This window comes from Pelophylax lessonae, assembly GCF_965119305.1.
Source record: "Pelophylax lessonae genome assembly, chromosome: 2".
Classification (NCBI taxonomy): domain Eukaryota; kingdom Metazoa; phylum Chordata; class Amphibia; order Anura; family Ranidae; genus Pelophylax; species Pelophylax lessonae.
This window is the reverse complement of record NC_138769.1, coordinates 460,642,689-460,667,991: the sequence shown is the minus strand read 5'-3', so window position 1 is coordinate 460,667,991 and position 25,303 is coordinate 460,642,689. Positions and strand designations below refer to the sequence as shown.

At 44.8% G+C, this 25,303-nt stretch overlaps 1 protein-coding gene across 1 annotated transcript in view; it reads left to right on the top strand.

Moving 5' to 3' along the window:
• Positions 1 to 25,303, top strand: part of HERC2 (HECT and RLD domain containing E3 ubiquitin protein ligase 2) — a 308,748-nt gene that overhangs the window by 12,308 nt on the left and 271,137 nt on the right. Inside the window, exons 4-5 of the mRNA XM_082245322.1 lie at positions 11,841 to 12,060; positions 18,975 to 19,111. Coding sequence (XP_082101448.1) covers positions 11,841 to 12,060; positions 18,975 to 19,111 — 357 coding nt within the window. The remainder of the gene's footprint in view (positions 1 to 11,840; positions 12,061 to 18,974; positions 19,112 to 25,303) is intronic.

Sequence of the window (25,303 nt, the reverse complement as noted above, 5' to 3'; positions counted from 1 at the left end):
AATTTCCGCCGACCGGTCGTCTGGCTTTTGTCCAGAGTTGTGTTTTGTTGGTTGGAATGTGCCTAGACTGCACACAAATTTTCCCGCATGACAAAATTCTACTTCAGAAGTGATGTCATGTGTTGGATTGCTTTCTTTGTGTACTTTCTTCTCTGAGCATGCCCAGTCTTGCTCATAAGATTTTTCCCTGTCGAAATCTGTGCTGACTGCACGAAAATCGGCCGTGTTTTGACGCAGGACAAAAATTTTATAGCCTGCACACCAGATTTTTTTCGGCCGAAAAGTCGGAGTCGGTTGTCGGAAGCATCTTACTAACAAGCCGAAAATCGGCAGATTGGGCGTCGGACAAAAATTCCCGGCCGAATTTCGACGCGTGTGCACGAGGCATTAGTGATTCGACTGCTGCCAGTGCTGTATAAATGTTTATGTAACATCAATTACCACACAATGCTGTATACTGCCAGAACAAAATCCATTGGGGGCTGTACAGTGCTTCTCAACTATTCACAGAAAGCCTTGTATTTTTTATCAGTGAATACAAGGCTTCCTCTGATTGGCCGAGGTGCAGACACAGACAGATGATGTCACAATCACCACCCCCAGCCAGTTAGAGAGAGCCTTCTTGCTAGTGGATTTGGTTCCCAAGATCCTATTAGTAAGTTTTAGCCTTCATCCCTGAAAAATTGGTATAGAGAGAGCCTTCTATTGATTCAGACAGAAGCAAAGCAAAATCTTCCCATACTCTATCCAAAATACAAAAAAAGACTGATTCTTTAATTCCTACTCACTATGATAAGTCTTTTTGCTGGAGTTCAGCTTGAAGTATCTAAAATCTATGCAAGCCATGTATAAAACAGCAGATACACAAATATATTTGTTTGGCCAACTCTGAAGGTGTCTTTTAATCTGGTCCGCATAATCTCAGCAGGATTTCACACCTCCTTTAGCTGAAGGGTGTTTTAGAAAGATGATAGTCACAGAGAATAGAAACCATGCAACTAATCTGTAATTTCCAAGAACTGGTTAAGTAATCATTTAGTGGGACTTGATGAAGACCTAGGAAATACAATATCTATATTTTTGAAGTAGACGCTTATGTCTTTCATATGTCTTTTACAATGTTTTATTTTTTTTCCACTGGTATTTTAAATAATACTCTAGCTCTGTGCACTCCCCCCCCCCCCCCCCCCCAAAGTGAATTGCTTTTTTGGAAGTGTATTGCTTTTCTGGGAGTGTATGAATTTTGTATTTTCTTACTAATATAAAAAAAGAAAAAAAAAAATCTTTACAATGAAAGATATATATATATTATTTTTTTTTTTTTTTTTATATTAAGAAAAACATAATACAGTATCTTTTTATCAGTGTCTTTTTAAGTAAGTGGTTAGTAATGTGGTCATAACCGTACAAGAGTATTCTAATTATCATTGCTCAGTAACATGACAACTATACTATTATTGATATAGGCACTTATAGTGTCATCCGTTTACACAGCACTTTACATATATTTCTAGCTTACAATCTAAGGACCCTAGCTCAAATTCATTCATTAATCTACTAGGGCCAATTTAGACAGAAACCAATTAACCACTTGCTAACTGGGCACTTAAACCCCCTTCATAACCAGGCCAATTTTCAGCTTTCAGCACTGAATGACATTTGCACATCATGCAACACTGTATCCATATGACATTTTTATCATTTTTTTTTTTTTACATAAATAGGGCTTTCTTTTGGTGGTATTAATCACCACTGGGTTTATTTTTTTGCTAAACAAACAAAAAAAGACTGAAAATGTGAAACTTTTTTTTTTTTTTTTTTTTTTATTTTGTAATAACATTTTGGAAACGGGTAATTTTTCTCCTGCACTGATGGGCACACTGATAGGCGGCACTGATTACTCGCACTAATGGGCACCGATTAGCCATACTAATGGGCATTCATAGATGGTACTGGTGGGTACTGATTAGAAGGCACTGGTGGGCACCAAGGGGACAGATTTCTCTAAGAGAAACCGGTTAATGGCCTTCATCTTTGCACGCTAACAGCGTGAGGGGAAAAAAAAGCAGGTAACCAGCTTCTGTTTACTTTCACGATAAGCTGTTATTGACTGACAGCTGATCATGTGATAAAGGGCCTGCTGTGATTGGCCCTTTACCCTGATCTGTGATCAGCCGAGTCCCAAGGAGGGTGTGCAGGCAGCGCAATAACGGGAGGACGTCCATGTATGCCCTCCTGGCACTTTAGGTATTAATCAGTGCACTGTAATGTGGTGATGTACCTACAGCTGTGCTTTAATGGTCAGCACGTAGTAATATGATTATAGCCACGGGAGTCCTTCATACAGATTTTCTCTATTCATTGACTGATGCAGTTCCTGATGCATATAAGTAGGTTATACTGCCCCCTACAGGAGTAGGACACTAGACAGAAAAAAAGTTGTGGCTATGCCTATGGGCAGTCCCAGAGAGTACACCCTCTCTCTTCCTCACCTGTTTCTGGGGTGGGGGTATCTCTTTGCCGGTTTCCGGCTCTGTGGCTATCCTGGATACCAGACACATGGGTTCAAGAGGTCATACGGTCCGGTTACAAGATCGAGTTTCGATCAGTCCCTCCGGTAAGGTTTTTTCCCTTCCAATGTGTGACTGTCCCCAGGTGGCTTGTTGGAGCTCTCTGGGGCAGTTCAGGACCTGGTGCAACAGGGGGTAATAGTTCCGGTTCTGTGTGTGGAGCATTTTCAGGGCTTTTATGCAAACCTGTTCACGGTTCCCAGGAAGGAAGACAAGGTGTGTCCAGTCCTGGACCTGAGAGCACTAAATTGCTTTGTGCAAGTTCAAAAGTTCAAGATGGAATCGGTTCGCACGGTGGTGGCCTCCCTACATCAGGGGGATTTCCTGGCCTCCATAGACATCAAAGATGCCTACCTTCACATCCCAATCTGCAGGACACCAACGGTTTCTCCGTTTTGCAGTGGGAGAGGATCACTATCAGTTTGTGGCGTTGCCCTTTGGTCTCGCCTCTGCTCCTCGGGTCTTCACAAGGTTTTGGCCCAGATTCTGGCGCTGTTACAGAAGCGGGGGATATCAGTCCTGGGTTACCTGGACGATCTTCTTCTCCGTGCGGAGTCTCCTACGGTGCTGGAAACAAATTTGGCAATCACCATGAGCACTCTGGAGGAGTTTGGGTGGATTCTGAACCTTCAGATGTCATCTTTGGTCCCTTCCATGAGACTGGATTACCTGGGCCTGACTTTGGGCTCATCCTCAGCCAGGGTGCTTCTTCCTCAGGCAAAACTCCAAGAACTCCAGACTGCAGTTCAGCTGTTGCTGACCAGCAAATGGTCATCCCTTCGGACCAGCATGAGAGTTCTGGGACGTATGGTGTCGTCCTTCCAGGCGGTCCCCTTCGCTCAATTTCACAGGAGGATCCTTCAGAAGGAAATGCTTCTCAATTGGAACAAGAATCCAAATTCCCTGGAAGTTCAGGTCTAGGTAAGCCAGGCGGCCAAGGAGTCCCTGATCTGGTGGCTTCGGTCACCGATGCTCAAGCAAGGGAAATTCTTCCTCCCTATATATTGGACAGTTGTCACCACGGATGCAAGTCTGTCTGGGTGGGGGGGGGGGGGGATATTCTTGGTAGGTTGTCTGATCAAGGAGTCTGGTCCCTGCAAGAATCCAGGTTGCGGATCAATGTTCTGGAGCTGAGAGCGATCCGGCCTTGCCTAGTCCACTGGACCGAGTACCTGCAGGGTTATCCAGTGCGTATTCAATCGGACCATGCCTCCACCGTGACTTATGTCAATCACCAAGGGGGCACCAAAAGTGTCATTGCTGCCTTGGAAGTGGTAGGCATCCTTCGTTGGGCGGAACGCTTTGTTCCAGCTCCCTCCGCTGTTCACATTCCAGGAGTGGAAAATTGGCAGTCGGATTACCTCAGTCAACAAGCCTTGGATGCGGGGGAATGGTTCCTCCATCCAAAGGTGTTCCAGCAGTTGTGCCTTCCTTGGGGCACTCCAGATGTAGATCTGTTGGCGTCTCGGGTCAACAGAAAAGTAGAGGTTTGTGACCCGCTCCCGGGACCCTCTGGCGGACGCCGCAGACGTGCTTGTGGGCTGTGGGGTCAGTATCAGCTGATGTATGCCTTTCCTCCTCTCAAGTTGCTGCCAAGACTGCTTCGCAGGATCAAGGCAGAAGGGATTCCAGTCATTCTTGTGGCTCCGGACTGGCCTCGCTGAGCTTGGTACACCGACCTGGTCAGACTAGTCGCAGACTCTCCTTGAAGACTTCCTCTCATGGAGGATCTACTGTCTTCGGGGCCAATCTTCCATCCTGCTTTACGGTCGCTGGCTTTGATGGCTTGGATGTTGAAAGCCAGGTGTTGAAGGACAGGGGTTTGTCTGCTTCAGTGATTCCCACTTTGCTTAAAGCGAGGAAAGCGACTTCTAGGAAGATCTATCATTGTACGTGGAAGTCATATTGCGTGGTGTGAGTCTCTTGGGGCTCCCCCCCGCTCTTCATCGGTGGCTCGGATCTTGGCTTTCCTTCCACGGGGAGTTGATCAAAAGCTGGCCTTGAGTACTCTCAAGGGTTAGGTCTCGGCCTTGGCAGTTTTCTTCCAAAGGCCATTGGTCACCCATTCCCTGGTGCGTAACTTTTTCTAGGGGGTGCGACACTTGGTACCTCCGGTGCGACTTCTGTTGTCACCTTGGGACCTTCATTTGGTGCTGTCGGTTCTCCAGAAACCTCCCTTTCAAAGTATTCGGGAGATTCCCCGGCTTACCTTATCCAAGAAGGTGGCCTTTTTGGTGGCTATCACTTCTGCACGCAGGGTGTTGGAACTGGCGGCTTTGTCATATCATTCTTCCTACCTGGTGGTTCACAGGGATAAGTGGTACTTCGCCTGGTTCCGTCCTTCCTTCCGAAGGTAGTTTTCACTTAAATTATGACATTGTGTTACCCTCTTTGTGTCCTAAGCCAAAAAACATCCTAAGGAGTTTGCACTGCATACTCTGGATGTGGTTCGGGCAATCTGGGTGTACTTGGCGACTACTGAGTCTTTTCGAAAGTCAGATTCTCTCTTTGTTCTCATGGATGGTCCAAAGAAAGGGCTGCCTGCGTCTGCTGTGACTATTTCCAGATGTATCAGACAGTTGTGCAGGCTCATTCAATTGAGGGTCAGGTTCCCAGTTAGCCATTTCTCTTTCGTTCATTGACGGACACAGCTCCTGATTTTTCTTAACCATTGGGTTGTACTGCCCCCTACAAGAGTAGAACAATGGGCAGGAAAAAAGCTTGACTTCGCCTATGGGCAGTCCCAGGGGATATACACCCACACTCAGCTATAGGCACTCAGTTTTTTTTCTGCTTAGTCAGGAGTAAGGACCTAGTTCCTTGCTAGGACCTCTGGTCCTGGCAATTTTTTTTTTTTTTTTCCTTTTTTAAATGATTTTTTCCATCTTTTTCTTGTTTTTTTGCTGTGGGAATCTACTATCAACTGCTGAACTTGGTGGCGGACTGGATAATCTAGATCTGGAGGGTTCCCTCCAGTCTGGCCAGCGAGCTGGCATAGGCCTCAGCTCTGCGCTAGCTCGGCTGCGGCATAGCCCCACTGGACAGGGGCTGGCCTGCGAGATAAAACGTCTCGGGAGGGCGAATACGCCCTAGCCTCGCTCTGTCACAGCATTCCTCCTGGCCGACAGCCACCCACATCCCAATGGAGCAGTGGTCTGTCAGGAGCGGTGCCCACCCTGTTCCTGGTATGGTAAGTGGCTGATTCTCCCCCCCCCCCCCCACCTTTTTGGGGTGGATGTTGGCCCCTTCCCGGTACCCCTGAGTTTCCCCCTCTCACCCCAGCCCTCTAAAAATTCTGTGTTCACTGTGGCTTTTCCCACATGCTCTTAAGAGGGGCTTGTTGGAGTTGCCGCTTAACAGGTTTTTCCTGATGCACAACTGGGGGTTGAGCAGGGTTCCCCTGCTAACCTGGGGGTTGGTGACTAGGGCAGGGGATGTCCTCTGGGCTCCCTGCTGCAGTTGGGCTAGGGGAGCGGAGGGTTTGGCATCTGCATTTCCACGCCTCACGCGGCCAGATCCAGCCCCAAATTGAGACAGCGGTTTTGCGGCCTACTGGTCAGGAGCTATGTGGGGCGGCCCCAGGGAGAGTGGCTGAAGCCACCAACCTCCGTTTGGGCATCTGCCCTCCCCTCCCCTCTGCTGCCCCTGGGTTGTCTGCTTTGCAGAGGCTCGCGCCTAGGCGGCTGGGCCTCCACACAAATTGGGGCAGCGGCTTGCAGCCTACTAGGCCATGCGGCCAGCTTGGCATCGTCCTTGGAAGGGGTGGCACTGTGGGGGCGGTTTAATTATTGATGGCAACCATGCCGCCACTATTGTGGAGGGCACCTACCCATTTTAGCACTGCAGAACCATCAGGATACCATGCCTGCACATCTGAGTCACGGCAGGTGGCCCCCTTTTTATTGGGGCTATTTCCTATTGTGCAGGCCTCTATGGAGGGGCTCAGAGGGCGTCCACGCACCCCGAGTGCTCAGATAGTGAGGATGTTTCCTCTGCTCCTCTAGCCGTGCATAAAAAGGCACTGGTGGATGCACTGATTGTGTCAGAGCATGAAATTTTAAAAATGGTGGAGATGCTGCGTCGGAGGCGTCTGTCCCTATTGACGCCACAGGTCCTCCATTGTGGCGGGGTGTTCCCCTTTCCTGCTTACTTTTGTCAACATTGTCACATAACAGTGGGGTTGTCCAAAATGCGCTCTTGTGGTCCCTAAGTGTTTTGCTATGCTATGCTTCTAAGGATTCCCTGCGATGCCTTTTTGGATGAGGCTCCTTTTTGATTTTAGGCTTTCTGTATCAGCAGTGGTCCTTCGGCATCTTATCTGGCTGACAATGCTGGTCTGCGGACCAGTCCTCTAAGAAGGCCTTATCTGATCTCCCCTTTGTAGGGGTTCGCCTCTTTGGAGCTTCCTTGGATGACATTATTAAGGGTCTCACGGGGGGAAGAGTACTCCTCTTCTGCAGGCTACCGAGGGCAAGGAGCCCAGTCGTAGACGTGGGCCATTCTTCTCAGCTAATAAGAGGCCTTTTTTGTCCCTCAAGGGATAAAAGTCCTTCAGGGCCTCCCCTGGAGGATTCAATAGTACCTGGTCTGGCAAGCCACGAGGGGGCTCTTCCAGACCTGCAGACATGGCTTTCTGTGCATGAAGGGGCATCCTCACCCATATCTGGGGTAGGGGGGCATCTTCGCTGGTTTCCAGATCAGTGGACCTCCCTGGTACAGGACAAGTGGGTCCCCTAAGTAATTCGGTCCGCCTACAACAGGGGTGTCAAACTCCATTTCATTGCGGACCGCATCAGCATTGCGGTTGCCCTCAAAGGGCCAGTTGTATCTCTAAGACTATATAAATGTATTTAATCATTATCATTAAGTAATTGGCTCTGTAATCGATTATTACTGGTTTCATTATTAACTAAAGCCGTGAAGGACAGGTGCATGCTGGCACGGAGCCCACTCACACTCCTTGCGGGGGGGGGGGGGTAATCATCTCCATGGCTGCAAAGAGAAGTGCAGGATCTGTAGGAGGAGCTCTGTTTTCTTCTTTGTGGGATTGCTAGGACAAGGTGGGGGTGGAGATGAGTGGGATGCTGTAGCTGAAGGAGAGGTGTGAGGGCCACATAAAATGGCCTGGAGGGCCGCATTTGGCCCGCGGGCCTTGTGTTGACACATGTGGGTAACAAAATCGAGTTTGTTTTTTTTCCTCCTGAAAGGTTTTTCCCTTCCAACCTGCACTTGTCCCCAGATCGCTTATGGGATTGATTTGGGGTAGTGCGAGACTTGTTCCTTCGTGGGGGGATTGTCCTGGTTCCGTCTTCGGAATGTTTTTCAGGGGTTTAACTCTGTTTACACTTTCCTGGAAGGAAGGCAAGGCATGTCCAATTCGTTACCTCAAGGGGCTAAACTGCTTTGTGCCGGTACAGAAGCTCTGAATGGAGTGGATATTCTCACTTCCATCGACATCAAGGATCCCTACCTTTTTACATTCCAATATGTGACGATCAGCAGCGCTTCTTCCACTTTGCCGTGGGTGAGGAGCATTATGAGTTTGTAGCGTTTTACCTTTGGTCTCGCCTCCGCTCCTCGGGGTCTTCACAAAGTGTTAGTCCCGGTGCTAGCATTGTTGCGTCAGCGCGGAATTGTGGTACTGGGGTACCAGGTTGGTCTTCTGTGAACAGTGTCTCCTACTGCTCTGATGGACACCTTGGAGATTACTCTGCGATCTCTGTGGGAGTTCGGTTGGATTCTGAACCTTCAGAAGTTTGCTCTGTTTCTATCCAAAAAACTGGACTATCTGGGTGGATTCAGCCTCAGCCAGAGTGTTGCTTTCTCCAGAAATTGCAGGAGGCAATTCGGCTTCTGTTGTCCAGTGACGGTCATCCCTCCGGGCTTGCATGCGGATGCTGGGCCTGATGGTGTCTACCTTTTTTGAGGCGGTTCTGTTTGCACAGTTCCACATGAGATCTCTGGTGAAATGGGACAGTAATCTAGTGTCTAGAGGTGGCTTCGTTCTCCGGCACTTTGACAGGGAAATCGTTCTCCCCCTGTACTGGGCAGTTGTCACCAACGGATGCTTGCCTGAGAGGGGAGGCGTTCTCGGCACAGCTTGTGCTCAGGGGGTCTGGACTCGGGATAAATGTACTGGAACTCTGATCAGACTTTTTCTGGATCCTTGGACGATTCGTCTGCAAGGGTGTCCGATACAAATTCAATCAGACAATGCCATGGCCGTGGCCTATGTTATTCACTATGGGGGCACTAAAAGTGTCCTGGCGGATCAGGAAATAGCGGGTACTCTAAGGTGGGCAGAACGATCATTCCAGCTCTCTCTACTGTACACATTCCATGAAAGGTACAGAGGCTTGTGCCATGGTCTCGGGATCCTCTGGTCAATGCCACAGATGCATTAGGGGCACCTTGGCGTCAGTATTGTCTGATTTTTTTATTCCTTTCCGCCTCTCAAACTTCTGCAAAGATTCCTGTGCAGGATCGAGGCAGCAAGGGATTTCGGTCTTTCGGGTGGCTTCAGACTGGCCTCTCTGGTCTTGGTACGCCAAACTGGTCCGGCTGGTCGCCGATGCTCCTTGGAGACTTCCTCTCAGGAAAGATCTGCTGTCTCAATGACCAATCTTCCATCCTGCTTTACAGTCGCTGGTTTTTAACGGCTTCCCTGTTGAAAGCCAGGTGCTGAAGGATAGAGGTTTGTCTAAATCGGTGATTCCTACGCTGTTAAAGGTTAGAAAATTTATCTCTAGGAAGATCTACTATTGTATTTGGAAGACTCGCGTTGTGTGGTGTGAGTCTTTTGGGGTTCTACCTCGCTCCTTTTCGGTGGCTCGAATCTTGGCTATCCTCCAACGGGGGGCGTTGAGCGGCGCCTGGCCTTGAGAACCATCAAGGGCCAGGGTTCGGGCTTGGTGGTTTTCTTTCAACGTCCATTGGCCACACTTTTCCTTGGTGCGTACCTTTGTCCCAGGGAGCTCGACGCTTGGTTCCTCCAGTTTGATCTCCATTCCAGCCATGGGTCCTCAAATTGGTGTTGTCAGTTATCCAGGAATCTCCCTTCGAAAATACTGGGAGGTTCCACTGCTTATGTTGTCCCAGAAGATGGCCTTTTTGGTAGATATTACTTCTGCGTGCAGGGTGTAAGAGCTGGCGGCGTTGTCTTGTCTTGTCAATCACCTTACCTTTTTTGGTTTTACAGAGCTAAGGTGGTACTTTGTCCCTGTCCGTTGTTCCTTCCAACGTTCTTCTCTGATTTCCATTTTAATGAAGATATTGTGTTGCCTTCCCTATGTCCCAGGCCTAAACATCCTAAGTAAATTGCTCTGCATTCCCTGGATGTGGTTTGGGCAATCGGGGTGTACCTGGCAGTTACGGAGTCTTTTAGGAAGTCAGACTCACTATTTGTACTCACTATTTGGTTGGACCTCGAAGGGTTGGCCGTTTCTGCTGCAACCATTTCCAGATGGGTCAGACCGACAGTGATTCAGGCCTATTCAATTAGGGGTCAGGTTCCTCCTTTCCCTGTTAAGGCACACTCTACTCAGGCGCTTAGTGCCTCCTGGGCCTTCTGTCATCAGACATCAGTGATGCAGGTTTGCAAGGCGGCCATCTGGTCGTCTGTTCACACTTTTACATAGTTTTAGAAAGCTGATGTGTTGGCATCTGCGGATGCTTCTTTTGGCTGCAAGTTTTTGCAGGCTGCTGTTTAGAGGACCTGGTCCTCTTTGAGGTGTGTGTGTGTGTGTGTGTGTGTGTGTGTGTGTGTGTGTGTGTTTTTTTTTTTTTTTTTTTTTTCAGGTGAGCTCCAGTTGTTTTTGGTTGAGCTTCATATTACCTGGTTGGCTATGGTTAGTCTAGGGAATTTATTTTCTGCTGTTTTCCCACCCTTCATGTTTAACACTGCTTTGGGATGCCCCAATGGTTAAGACGAATCAGGAGCTGTGTCAGTCAATGAACGAAAGAGAAAATGGGATTTTTGACTTGCCATGAAATCCATTTCTCTGATGTTCATTGACGGACACAGCACCCACCCCTCTATGGAGTTGACTTTCTTATGTCACGCCTAAAATTTGATAAAAAAATTATATACAAGCCAGCAGATGGCTCAAGCCTGCCTTTTAGTTACACGAAGCCACAGGTTTTCATTATGCACCATCAAGACTTTCTAGACCCTGGCATTCTCCCAACCAATGACCTCATCAGTTAATAAGGAGGATGTCTGTTGCCTCCAAAGCATCCTTGTTTGACCCTCCTGTGCCCCTTTCCCTCAGCATTGGGAGGACCTTAGCTGACAGAGAGAAATTGAGGGAGAAGAGAAACCTTGGAATACTAGTCAGTACTAGTGTTCAAAAGTGTGTTTTGCTTTGGAAGAATAAATCACCTCCAACATTGGGTGTCCTACGCGTGGATGTCGCTGCATTGTGTAAAGTTATTAGAATCGTTTTTTTACATTTTTTTTTTTTTTTTTTTTCCCGAATGGGGTGCTTTGCGACCATAATTTTAAAGGGTGACTTGAGATAGTCTATACTTTTAAAGGGTGCCTCGACTGAAAAAGGTTGAACACTTCACTTCTCCTCTAGCAGACATAAAGGGACAGTAATCAGATGTTTTATGTAATGGTGTTCAAGGCTGATGAGCAGAAATAAAGGGACAGTAATAAGATGTTTATGTAATGGTGTTCAAGGCTGATGATGTTTGGCTAAGAATCTACAGCCTTGTTTTGGCTTCAGATTAATATTTAACATCCTAACTTCCAATTTTGTGCTTTCATGTAGAACTAGGAGAAAACAAAATGGTAGGATATTTTTTGTGAAACCTGTGTATGTTGAAAATCCTATTTTTTTTTTTTTTTTTTTTTTTTTTCAGCCTAAGCTCCTATGTGTGTATGGGCATATAAGGGGTTGATTTTACCAAATGCAAATATACTGTGCACTGCAAGTGCAGTTTTTACAGAGCTTAGTAAATGAGGTGCAGCTTCACTTTGCAAAGAATACCCAATCACATGCAAGGAAAATTAACTTAAAAAAAAAAAAAAAAAAAAAAGCATTTTTGCTTGCACATGATTGAATGATAGAAATCAGCGGAGCTTCCCCCTCAGATCTAGAGCAACTGCACTTGCAGAGCACAGTATATTTACTTTTTAGTAAATCAACCTCCCTAGGGTAACATGGAGGGTCGTTAGAAAAAAAAAAGTCAGATGCCCTTAACAGCAGTATTAAGAATGTCCAGTCCGCATGAGGACTTATTACTGTCTTTTCCTTTCTGTCCTAGATGTGAGTGAACTGAAGGAATGCCTCCATGTTTTAGTAAAGGAACAGCAAGCACTTGCGGTACAGACTGCGACCACCACACTCTCTGCCATGAGACTAAAGCAGAGGCTGGTCATACTGGAACGTTACTTTATTGCACTAAATAGAACTGTGTTTCAGGAAAATGTCAAAGTGAAGTGGAAATGTAGCATTATCCCTGCCCCTGCTGCTGAAAAGAAAAGGTACTCTGTCTTTAAGTATATGCATTAAGTGTGTGTAATATTTATTTTTTTTTAATCCTAAAAATGCAAGGTTTGGGATTAATAGTATTTATGAGACACATTATATAAGCTTTTGTTAAAATAAACACATGTTGAATCCTTTAGGGCACACGGGTGTTTTTGCCCCTACAGTTTAAAAAATGTGGCTTCTTTAGGGCATCCATTGTACAGATTCCTTCCAGCTGCCTGTCAAATTCAGTGACAGGCTGAAATGTTCTGCGGCTGGATGCTGTTCTGAGCAGTACTCACCTTTTTTATAGCTGATGCTGAATTCCTGTGTTGGAGACATACATCCTTGAACATGTAACAAGTACCGCTGCAAGCTGCATCTTGCTGTTGCGCATTTCAATTATTTCTGTCAATTGCTTTAAAAAGGCTGCTACAATTGATTGTATATTTTTTTTATTGTGACTGGTGGTATAATGATATCTATGTATGAAATTTTGTATGTAAACATTTTTTTTTTTTAATTCACTTAGATTGCACTAAAAAGGCTGCTGTCAGCAGTCTGTACACTGTACCTGCGCCTCCCTGCCAATGTGCAGGTGCTCTTAGCCTATACAGCCAAATATTCACATTGCTAATGCCACATAAAATGCTACTTAATTAGGCCTGTGGCATTAGCAAACGGTGGCTACATCTACCCAAATTTAATAAGATGCTCAATTGCAGTAATGATTACAATCTAATAGTTGCGTTTTACAATATATTATACAATTCATGCAATGTAAGCGGGCCAGAAAACTTTTTCTACAGTTTTCAGTTGCACATCTATGTGATATGTAGCCATTCTGAGCTTTTTTTTTTTTTTTTTTTTTATAAATGTCTTAACATTACAGAGAGCTACACGAAAGTGGTAAGTGGTAAAAACACAATTTGAATAGGTTTGCTGTATAATGCTGTATAGGATGTTACCCTGATCTCCTAGTGGCTGCATTTCACTGTAATCCAGATACTGGCTGAGATTATGCAAGATCTTTTAACTTCTGGCAGTACACATAAAGCTATTTTGTTTATTCACCCAAAATAGAACAAGTTGCATCTGTAGTAATATGAATGGTGTCTTTGCATACTATAAAACCTGTATAGTATTTGCTCATACCCCCCATGAAATCTATTTAAAGATTTAGTTGCATTCACATGTGTTGGCTATTTTGTGTACATTGGCTGGGATTTACAGTTGTGCTCATAAGTTTACTTACCCTGGCAGAAGTTATGATTTCTTGGCCATTTTTTCTAAGAATATGAATGATAACCCAAAAACTTTTCTTTCATTCATGGTTAGTGTTTGGCTGAAGCCATTTATTATCAATCAGCTGTGTTAACTCTTTTTAAATCATAATGATCACAGAAACTACCCAAATGACCCTGAACAAAAGTTTGCATACCCTGGTGTTTTTGGCCTGATAACCTGCACACAAGTTGACACAGAGGTTTGAATGGCTATTAAAGGTAACCATCATCACCTGTGATCTGTTTGCTTGTAATTAGTGTGTGTGTATAAAAGGTCAATGAGTTTCTGGACTCCTGACAGATCCTTGCATCTTTCATTCGCTGCACTAATGTTTCTGGATTCTGAGTCATGGGGAAAGCAAAAGAATTGTCAAAGGATCTGTGGGAAAAGGTAGTTGAACTGTATAAAACAGGAAAGGGCTATAAAAAAAATATCCAAGGAATTGAGAATGCCAATCAGCAGTGTTCAAACATTAATCAAGAAGTGGAAAACGAGGGGTTCTGTTGAAACCAAACCACGGTCAGGTAGACCAACTAAAATTTCAGCCACAACTGCCAGGAAAATTGTTCAGGATACAAAGAAAAAACCCACAAGCAACTTCAGGTGAAACACAGGTCTCTCTTAAAACATGTGGTGTGGCTGTTTCAAGATGCACAATAAGGAGGCACTTGAAGTAAGATGGGCTGCATGGTCGAGTCACCAGAAGAAAGCCATTACTACACAAATTTCACAAAGAATCCTGCTTACAATATACCAAATGGCACAGAGACAAGCCTCAAACCTTCTGGCACAAAGTCATTTGGAGTGATGAGACCAAAATTAAGCTTTTTGGCCACAACCATAAACGCTACATTTGGAGAGGAGTCAACAAGGCCTATGATGAAGGGTACACCATTCCAACTGTGAAACATGGAGGTGTATTGCTGATGTTTTGGGGGATGTGTGAGCTACAAAGGCACAGGAAAATTGGTCAGAATTAATGGCAAGATGAATGCAGTATGTTATCAAAAAATATTGGAGGATAATTTGCATTCATCAGCCCGGAAGCTGGCATGGGATGTACTTGGACATTCCGACAATGATCCTAAACAGAAGGCCAAGTCAACCTGTCATTGGCTACAGCAGAATAAAGTGAAGGTTCTGGAGTGGCCATCTCAGTCTCCTAACCTCAATATCATTAAGCTACTTTGGGGAGATTTCAAACGTGCAGTCCATGCAAGACAGCCCGAGAATTCACAGAAACTGGAGGCTTTTTGCCAGGAAGAATGGGCAGCTCTACCATCTGAGAAGATAAAGAGCCTCATCCACAAATACCACAAAAGACTTCAAACTGCCATTGATGTTAAAGGGGGCAATATGTGGTATTAAGAACTGGGATATGTAAACTTTTTTGATCAGGGTCATTTGGGTAGTTTCTGTTGTCATTATGATTTTAAAAGAGTAAACACAGTTGATTAAGAGCCCATTCAGACTAGCGCGACACGACTTTGGGGGGGGCGACCTGTGAAGTCGCGTGCACCGCGACTTCGGTGCGACTTGCAGAGACTTCACATAATGGAAGTCTATGCATGTCGTCTCCAGGTCGCCCCAAAGTAGTACAGGACCCTTTTTCTAAGTCGGAGCGACTTGTGTCGCTCCTATTAGAACGGGTCCTGTGCTAATCAATGGACTGTGACAAGTCGCGCTAATGTGAATGGGCTCTGATTAATAAATGGCTTCAGCCAAACACTAACCATGAGTGAAAGAAGAGTTTTTGTGTTATCATTCATATTCTCTGAAAAATGGCCAAGAAATCATAAATTCTGCCAGGGTAAGTAAACTTATGAGCACAACTATATGCCAATATGTAGGCTGTATATGAAGGAATATTTAGGTATGATAGGTATTGAACCCCTATCAATCAGCAAGATTTCTGGATCCCAGGTGTCGTCTATACAGGTAACAAACTGAGATTAGGAGCACTCTCTCCTAAAGGGAGTGCTCCTAATCTCAGCTTGTTACCTTTATAAAAGACACCTGTCTAGAGAAGCAATCAATCAGATTCAAATCTCTTCACCATGGCCAAGACCAAAGAGCTGTCCATGGATGTCAGGGACAAGATTGTAGACCTACACAAGGCTGGAATGGGCTACAAGACCATCGCAAAACAACTTGGTGAGAGAGTGGCAACAGTTGGTGCCATTATTCGCAAATGGAAGAAACCCTAAATAACTGCCGGTCTCCCTCAGTCTGGGGTTTCATTCAAGATCTCCCCTCCGTGGAGTTTTGGTGAACAAGAGAACGGTGAGGAATCGGCCCAGAACTACATAGGAGAATTTTGTCAATGATCTCAAGGCAGCTAAGACCATAGTCACCAAGCAAACACTTGGTAACACACTACCCTGTGAAGGACTGAAATCCTGCAGCGCCTGCAAGGTCCCCCCTGCTCAAGAAGGCACATGTACAGGCCCGTCTAAAGTTTGCTAATGAACATCTGAATGATTCTGAGATGAACTGGGTGAAGTGTTGTGGTCAGATGAGACCAAAATTGAGCTCTTAGGCAGCATTCCTCCTCCTCCTCCAAACATGGTGAGTTGAGTTGATGCCAATTACCCCAAGAACAACATCCCCACTGTCAAACATGGAGGTGAAACTTTATACTTTGGGGGTGTTTTTCTGCTAAGGGGACAGGGCAACTTCACCGCATCAAAAGAAAGATAGACGAGGCCATGTACTATCAAATCTCGGCTGAGAACCTCCTTCCCTCATTCCAGCATGACAATGACCCAAAACACACGGCCAAGGCAACAAAGGAGTGGCTCAAGAGGAAGTACATTAGGGTCCTGGAGTGGCCTAGCCAGTTTCCAGACCTTAATGCCATAGAAACTATGTGGAGGAAGCTGCAGGTTCGAGTTGCCAAACATCTGCCTCAAAACCCTAATGACTTGGAGAGGATCTGCAAAGAGGAGTGGGACAAAATCCCTCCCGAGATGTGTGCAAACCAAGTGGCTAACTACAAGAAACGTCTGACATCTGTGATTGACAAGAGTTTTGCCACCAAGTACTAAGTCATGTTTTGCCAAGGGGTTTAATACTTATTTCACTCCTTTAAAAGGCAAATCAATTTCTAACTTCCTTTTTAAATGCATTTTTCTGGATTGTTTTTATTGTTTTTTAGTATGCTGTCTCTCACTGTTAAACGTGCCATTAAAATTTATAGACTGATAATTTCTTTGTCAGTGGGCAAGTACAAAATTGCAGGGGATCAAGTACTTATTTTTTCCCTCACTATTTGCAGTAACCAATCAAACCTCTTGTTTCACTGGTACTGCACGTTGCATGTTGAGACTGCTCTTTGTAATGGGACATTTGGTAAGCTTTTCTAAATCAAGATATGAAAAAAATGTTTTACTATAAACGTAATTTTATAGAAATGTTCTGGGTTAAAAACCTATTTTTTTTTTTTTTTTTTACACAAGATTTGCATCTTCTATTCTAAGGGGTTTTCAAAGTACCTGCATAAGTTTGTAGTAGGATTGATGGTATTGCATGTGTAATATTTGCGGTCAAAATGATCACATTTTGTTGCTTTGCAGCCTAAAATTAAGACTTGTTTTTCCCTTAATTCAGCTGTATTTACTATACCAACATGTCAAAAAAAAAAAAAAAAACCCCAAACAAATTCAAAACCAAATTGGTAAAATGATTACGCCCCCTCCTAAAAAGTGTCTGGTAAAAAAATCTGGTGTAGCCACTTACCTTCTGAATGGCACACAGTCATTTGACTTTCAACTGTCATCAGCTGTGGTAGTTTTGATTATCTCGGCACGAGAAGAGCTTTCCTGGTAGTGCAACTGAAGCAAACAATCAACTATGGGTGGAAAGGCGCTGTCAAAATATCTCTGGGATAAAGTTGTGGACAGGCACAAGTCAGTAAATTGATTTAAAAAAAATAATTAAAAGGCTTTATCAATGCCTAGAAGCACAGTAAAGTCTATTATTATTAAGAAGTGGAAGGTATTTGGTACAACACAGAGCCTCCCTGGATCAACCCCTCACTCCAAACTGGATGAAAGAGCCAGGAGGAAAGTGGTCAGAGAAGCTACCAAGAGGCCTACAGCAACTCTGAAGCAGTTGCAGGAATTTATGTAAGGCCCCTTTCACATGAGCGATCCGATCAGATCCGCCTGTCAGTTTTTTAGGCGGATCTGATCGGATCCCCCATGCATCCCTATGGGGGCAGCAGATGTCAGCGGAGACATGTCCGCTGCCACCCGCATCAGATCCTGTCCGTGAAATCCCGACGGATGGAAACCCTATTTTCCATCCGTCCAGGGGATCGGATAAGAGCAGACAGGCGGTCCGCTCTCATCCGATTCCCCCATAGAGATGCATGGGGCTCTGACATCTCCCTCTCCGCACACAGAGCAGAGAGGGAACTGTCGCCTTCCTGCTCAGCGGGGATCTGTGTACGATCCCTGCTGAGCAGCACGCATCCGCCTATGGAGGCAGACCATGTGAAAGAGCCCTAAGAGCTGTCATTGTGTGCATGTGATAACAATTTCACAAACTCTCCACAAATGAGGCTTGTATGGGAGGGTTGCAAGAAGAAAGGCCACATGCAGTCATGACTTGTCTTTGCCAAGAGGCACCTTCAAGATTCTGAGGCCACATGGAAAAAGGTGACATGGTCAGATGAGACTAAAATTGAATTATTTTGCCTCAACACCAAATGATATGTCTGGCCTGAAATCCAATACAGCTCACCATCCAAATAACACAATTCCTACAGTAAAGTATGGAGGTGGTAATATCCTGCTATGGAAGTGTTTCTTTGCAGCAGGGACTGGAACACTTGTCAGCATAGAAGGAAAAATGGATGGGGGAAAAATGGCATCAAACTGAGGAAAATCTGCTGCCCTCTGCTAGAAAGAAAATTGTCAATGGGAAGAAGATTTACCTTCCAACATGACAATGACCCCAAGCACAGAGCAAAAATGACCACACAGTGGTTGAAGGAGAAAAAGGTGAATGTCCTTGCATGGCTTAGGACCCAAACTTAAACCCTATTGGAAATCTGTGAACTGCAGTCTTCAGGTCATTCTACAAATGGTCACCATCAAATGTAACTGAGCATAAACAGTTCTGTAAAAAAAGGAGTGCGCAAATATTGCAAAGTTAGTAGAGACCTATCCCAACGGATTAAAGGCTGTAATTTTAAAGCAAAAGGTGGTTCAACAAAATACTGACACAAGGTTTTTTTTTTTTTTTCCAACTGATTCTGTTTGATATGTTGGTGATCGATCTTTCACTTGGATGTTCTAAGTTACAGCTGGGTAAAACAAAAACTGTGTCTGTCTGAAAAGCAACAAAATGTGGCTATTGTAAGGGGGGGGGGGGGTGATACATAATTTAGGATTGAAAATCCTAACCTCTTTTGGTTTCCCATCTGTAGTCTGCTTTGTCTCATTTATAAGATATGTGTGCATACCCTTTTTTATTTTTTTTTCTTTACTTCTAATTTTCTTTTGTTCATATGTGTTTATTTGTATGTTTGTTTGTTTTTTTTCTCCAAGTTTTATAGTATGGTGATATTTTGCTTTTAGTTGTGTTTTCATGTTAGTCTGGCTGTTTCTGAAATCAGTGGCTTCATCCCTTGCAGTGAGGACAACTCTGAGAATAACTTTCATGTACACAGCTCCCGTCCGGTTGGTCAAGGGGTGGAAGGACTTGCCAGGGTGGGCTCCCGTGCCGCGCTCTCTTTTGCATTTGCATTCCTTCGCAGAGCCTGGAGGTCTGGTAAGGAAACTGCTTTAATGACAGTTAGCAATTTTCACATAGAAAACCAAAATGCATTGTGTTAGAGGGAATATAGGGTAGGGTGCATTTTTAAATTATTTTTTTTGCCTACCATAAAAAAATGATGTACCCAACAATGTTATTCCTCTTTCCACAAGTAAATGAAAACCTTTTACCCATCAATGTTAATGTTTTTCCTTTTTAGGGGCAAGTTACTACAGTGTGCTGGAAAAAAATGACCACTGTGCTGTTTTTAAATAGGTTTAAATGAAGGTTCAGATTAAAGAGACTCCACTAATCTGTATGGTGTGACACTGTGTTGCCAGCAGCAAGCGTGTTGAGTGCAGCCAAATTCACATTAAAACTCGTCATAAAGCACACCGCACTCTGATCCAATGATTTGTGCCAAGTTTTGACTATTTTTCAGAAGCAGTCACTTTGATACTATAGTATCATAAGCACCACATCAACAATCATTTACTGTATTTAGCCCCCGGTCACATGGGTGCAACTTGCCATGTGATTTGGTAGTTTCAAATCGCATGATAAGTCGCACCTTATTGTCCACAATGGAAGTGGTCAAATTGGTGCGACTCCAATTCTGAAAGTCGTTCCTGCACTACTTTTTGCAAGTTCAGGTGCGGCTTGCATAGACCTCTGTGCATTAAGTCACACAGATGTTTTCCAAGTTGCACTGACATGCGACTTTGAAATTGTGCGGCTTCAAGTGAAGTCGGATTCAGTGTGACCGAAGCCACAAGTCTGCAGCAATGTAGATTATACTCAGACATGTCAGCAGAGCACTCCCCTTTGCAAGTAAAGATGTATTTTACTCCTAGGAAGCTAGGGGGTTGATTTTAAAGCTGAAGAAGCTGATTGGCTACCCTGCACAGCTGCGCCAGATTTTGCACTTTCTCATTTTAGTAAATCAACCCTTAGGCCCCTTTTCACACATTCCGGTCCGTCTGCGGACTCCGTTTATCTCAGCGGGGGATCGATCCACTGATTCCCCACGCTGAGCAGGCGGATGGCAGCTCACTGCCTGTGATTAGCTGTGTGCAGTGTCGTCTTCCTGGGGGGATGATGGGGCAGGTGGGATCCCAAACACGCCTGAGCCCATTCCTACTGCAGGCTAACAGATGTTGTGAGGCTGCAATGAGCAGCCATTTCAGCGCAGTACCACAGCATGACAGTGCAAAATGCGCAGAATGTCTCCCTATCTGCCCAGTTCCACACCACTGTATGATGAAAAAAAGTACTGCATGCAGTGCACTACCTTACACTGCATGGTCGGCAATGGAACTTTATGAGATGTCAATGTGACATCTCAAAATTTTTTTCTTTTTTTTCTTTTCTTTATAAAAGGAAACCGTGAGATGCGTGGAGATCGGTGCATCATCAATGCACTGATCCCAGTTGGATCGCGCTGCACACCAGCCGCTGCATTGAACATACCCATACCACACCAGGCACAAATCTAGCAGCACATCAGCTTCCAGGGTCTCTTTCTGGTACGTGGACTGAGTCTTCCAGCTGAACTACATACCAAAGGGTATGGAAATGGGAAAAGTTTTAATATATGCACTTTTGGAATACAGAGCATCACTTCTATATCCTGAGCCAGATTTCACAAGTATAGGCTTTAGACTACCCCCTGAAGATGACTTTTCTGGCAAAACATGGGTCCGGGTATAAATTATTCATTTATTTATTTTTTTACATATTTTTTTTTATTAGTATAACAAGTGTAAAATCACACAACACAACAAAACAAGTCTCAAGAGCCGGTTCACACTGCCACGACCATAAAGTCGCCCCATGTCGGAGCGACTTTTTACAGCGATTTTACCGCGATTTTACTGCGACTTGTGAATTATTTTGCAGGACTTATATGACAGACGACTTTGTGTTTGGCCAATCAGAATATGATGTGTTGTGACCTAATTCCCCTTTTCTGTTTTTTTTTTCCTCATTTCCTCATTGCCCACCAGTGCCACGTATCAGTGTCCACCAGTGCCACTGCCCACCAGTGCCACGTATCAGTGTCCACCAGTGCCACTGCCCACCACTGCCACATGTGTCCACCAGTGCCACTGCCCACCAGTGCCACGAATCAGTGTCGACCAGTGCCACATATCGGTGCCACGAATCGGTGTCCACCAGTGCCACGTATCAGTGCCACTAATCAGTGTCAACCAGTGCCACGTATCAGTGTCCACCAGTGACACGTATCAGTGTCCACCAGTGACACGTATCAGTGCCATGTATCAGGGCCACATATCAGTGTCCACCAGTGCCACGTATCGGTGCCACATATCAATGCCACGTATCAGTGCCACAAATCAGTGTCCACCAGTGCCAAGTATCAGTGCCACATATCAGTGTCCACCAGTTCCACGTATCAGTGTCCACCAGTGCCACGTATCAGTGCCACTAATCGGTGTCCACCAGTGCCATGAATCAGTGTCCACCAGTGCCACGTATCAGTGTCAACCAGTGCCATGTATCAGTGCCACGTATCAGTGTCAACCAGTGCCATGTATCAGTGCCACGTATCAGTGCCACGTATCAGTGTCCACCAGTGCCACGTATCAGTGTCCACCAGTGCCACGTATCAGTGCCACATATCAGTGCCATGAAGCAGTGTCCACCAGTGCCACGTATCAGTGCCACGAATCGGTGTCCACCAGTGCCACGAATCGGTGTCCACCAGTGCCACGAATCGGTGTCCACCAGTGCCACGAATCGGTGTCCACCAGTGCCACGAATCGGTGTCCACCAGTGCCACGAATCGGTGTCCACCAGTGCCACGAATCGGTGTCCACCAGTGCCATGAATCAGTGCCATGAATCAGTGTCCACCAGTGCCACTCACACAGACCAAGCAGAGCTAATCTTTCTTCTTCCTGGAAAGTCTGATAACAAGTCGTGTCAATTAAGATAAGGAGGCGACTCCCATTGAAGTATATGGGACAGTCGGATCACAGGTCGCCTCAAAGTAGTACAGGACCCTTTTCTGAAGTCAGAGCGACTTCAGTAGTACCAATTAAGACGGCACTGATTGATTAACATTGCTTTTGTTATGTCAAGCGACCTGGTGCTACACAAGTTGCCTCATAAGTCGCGCTAGTGTGAATGGGCTCTAAAAGACACAGTAGTCTACGTAGGGGGCTAGAAAACAACATAAACTCATTCCTGGATTCTCGCGACTGTTGAGTCTAGGCATGGCTCAAGTCCTAAAAAGGTGACTTCTCGTAAATACCAGAGATGCTAATAAAAGGAGAATGTCTCCAGTATCCCCTCATACCTCCATGTGACACCTTCCAAATAAAGGATGACAGAAGTGTTAAGACAACATAGAAGCTATGATTGGGTCTGCCAACCATTTTAGACCATACTTTTATCATATTTCTTTAGACAGCCCCAATTAGCATAGGTTTCTTTATACAAAGGCAGGCTAACATTGATCAAATGTTTCCAAAAGGTAAGGGAGGGAGGAGCAGCCTTCTTCCAAGACATAGTTATGGCCTTGCGGGCATAGAAAAGTAGTAAGCTCAGCATGGGTCCTTCCTGCCACCGTGGGAACCAATGCCTCCACTAACCCTATCAGACACAGACTAACAGAAGGCTTTAAAGAAATCTTAGCAATAAAATTGATAATAGAAATCCCCTCCTCCCAATATTTTACTATAACCGGGCATCCCCAAAAAACATTTGAAAAGTCAGCAGGGGAGTGATTACACCTCCAACTTTCCTGAGAAATCATAGGGGGTTCATTGTATGCAGCCTATGTAAGCCCTATGCACAATTTTAAATTGAATGAGCTTGTCTCTTTGGGAAACCAGATGATGAAAAGGAATATCCCAACTATCTTCCCAATCCTCATTGTCAAGCTCAGGCATATCCCTGCCAAAGATTGCAAAGGCCTGGGAGGGAGACCAACAGAAGGTGGTTATATAACAGAGGTAGGTTTCTCCCAGCACTCTGTTCGAGTTACATGTTCTAACTCAGACTGTTTGAACATTAGGGAGACTGAAAAATTGGCTACTGAAAGCATGGGACAACTGGAAGTATCTGAACAAGTATTCTATATCTGAACAGGACATTATAATCAGCGGAAAGGGATGCTAAGGACTGCAGGGAGCGATTAGCTACTATAGGGGAGATAAGTTTTTGGTCATTCTTAGCCCACACCTGTTGGTCTGGCAGATTATACAAGTGTGTTAGATTTGGATTGCGCCACAGATGGGTATTCGGGCAAATAATCTCCTGTGATATTTCTTCATATGTTAACGCTGCTGTCCACGGCCTAATAGTGGTGGCCATGGAAGGAGTCGGGGAGCAAGGGGCCTTGTGACCTCTAAAAAATTGGTATTGCAGGGCATCCAGGGAGTTTAATACTGCTGCCTCCAAAACCATGGAGGTATTATTTATGTCAGGGCACCATCTAGCAGTGACCAGCTGTGATGCCAGGTAAAACCTGTAACAATCCAGAAAGGTTAACCCTGGGATCTTGGGATCCATTGGGGCAAATGTCTAAAAGAAGAATTGAATTTCGGGTTTTTTTTTCCTAATTTATGCACCCCAGAAGAGACAAAAGGCAAGTTCTCCCATGCCTTCAGCTGAACTTTTGTAGCCTGGTACACTGGGAGGAGATTGAGCCCAAGATAATCCACAGCTTTCTGAGATTCCATCACCCCTATATATTTAAATTGCTTCACCCACTGCAACTGCAATGTTGGTGAAGCAGATTCATGGGCATTAGGGTCAATCGGCAACAGCAGAGACTTGGACCAATTAATGTCAGATAATGGAAGAGAACGGTCCCAAAATCTGAACCCGTAGGGCATCAACCACCTGCTCCATTGCAAATGCAAAAAGGGCTAGTGAGAGAGGACATCCCTGCCTCATGCCTCTGTACAGGGCAAATTGTGCTGACCGGCCTCCACCCAACCTAATTACTGCTATAGGTTGCTGATAGATAATTTTCAACCACTATAAAAAGAAGGGCAAATGTAAGTGATTCTTTTAATCCTAATTACTGCAAGCAGATTCAAAGAAAAAAAAAATAGAGCAGACCCCCAAGGGTTTTGAGACTGAAACTTTATGATTGAAATGTGAGTATAATGAAAGTTTTTTGTACCCTTGGGCTGCATGATTTTGTACTTTGATTTAGTTTGCAGTGATTACAATTAAAAGTGTGCCATCTCTTTCCCAAATTAGGGTTTGCCACAAAAAGCTTCTTTAGAAGTCTTTTCCAGTGAAATGTGTGTAGGGATTTAGGTGTGATGCTATTAATTGTAACCTGAATAGAAGTATATTAAAAATGTTTAGTTTCTATGCTCTCTTGGGTCTGGACGGTTTGTGCATTGATTTCACTTGCAGTGATTTCAGCCGGAGGACTTTTTGTACCAAAGACTGAGGTACCGTGTGTGTGTGGATGTACAGAGGTTGAATTCCTGTATGAAGCAGGCCATACATTATGCAATTCTCTTTCCTTTCACCTGTTTAAAATTGCTTGATTCCCCCATCAACACTGACTGGCGGATTGGGGAATCCCATTCTGCAGCGCTATTGTGTTTTGGCGCCAGGGAGCCTTTCCTGCCCGCAGACACAGTGATCAGTTTTGCCGGCACTAATCGTTCATTAAAAAACCTGACCGGGTCATTGTACAGATCGATGGCTTGACTTGCATACAACCAGGGTGCCCATACATGGATCAAAATTCATCTGCTTTAGCAGGCCAAATTTCTATCAATTTTTTTGGCCAACTTAAGGTTGCAATGAGAGAGCGGACCACCTGATCTATTATCCAGTAGGACATTTTACTACATGACATTTGACAATGTATTTACCTGCATAGGGGATTCTCTGCTGATCTGCAGGCTCCGCAGGAAACAAAATAATGCACATTTTTTTTTTTCCCCTTCAAAAAATGTGTTTATTTTTTAAAAGGTGAACTTATCCTTTTAAAGTGACTGTGTTTGTGGACACTATTTGAAGTGGAGAAAAGTGTGGCACTGATACCATCATTTTCTTCTCTCTCTCTCTCGCTGCATGTGATTGGGACAGGAATCGCACCACATTATCACTTAAATCACATGTGATTTATTTCCAGTGCAATTTGAGCCCATTTATTTGGTAAGGGCTCAAATTGCATTTCAAAGATATTGGTTTCTGGTATTGGAGCATT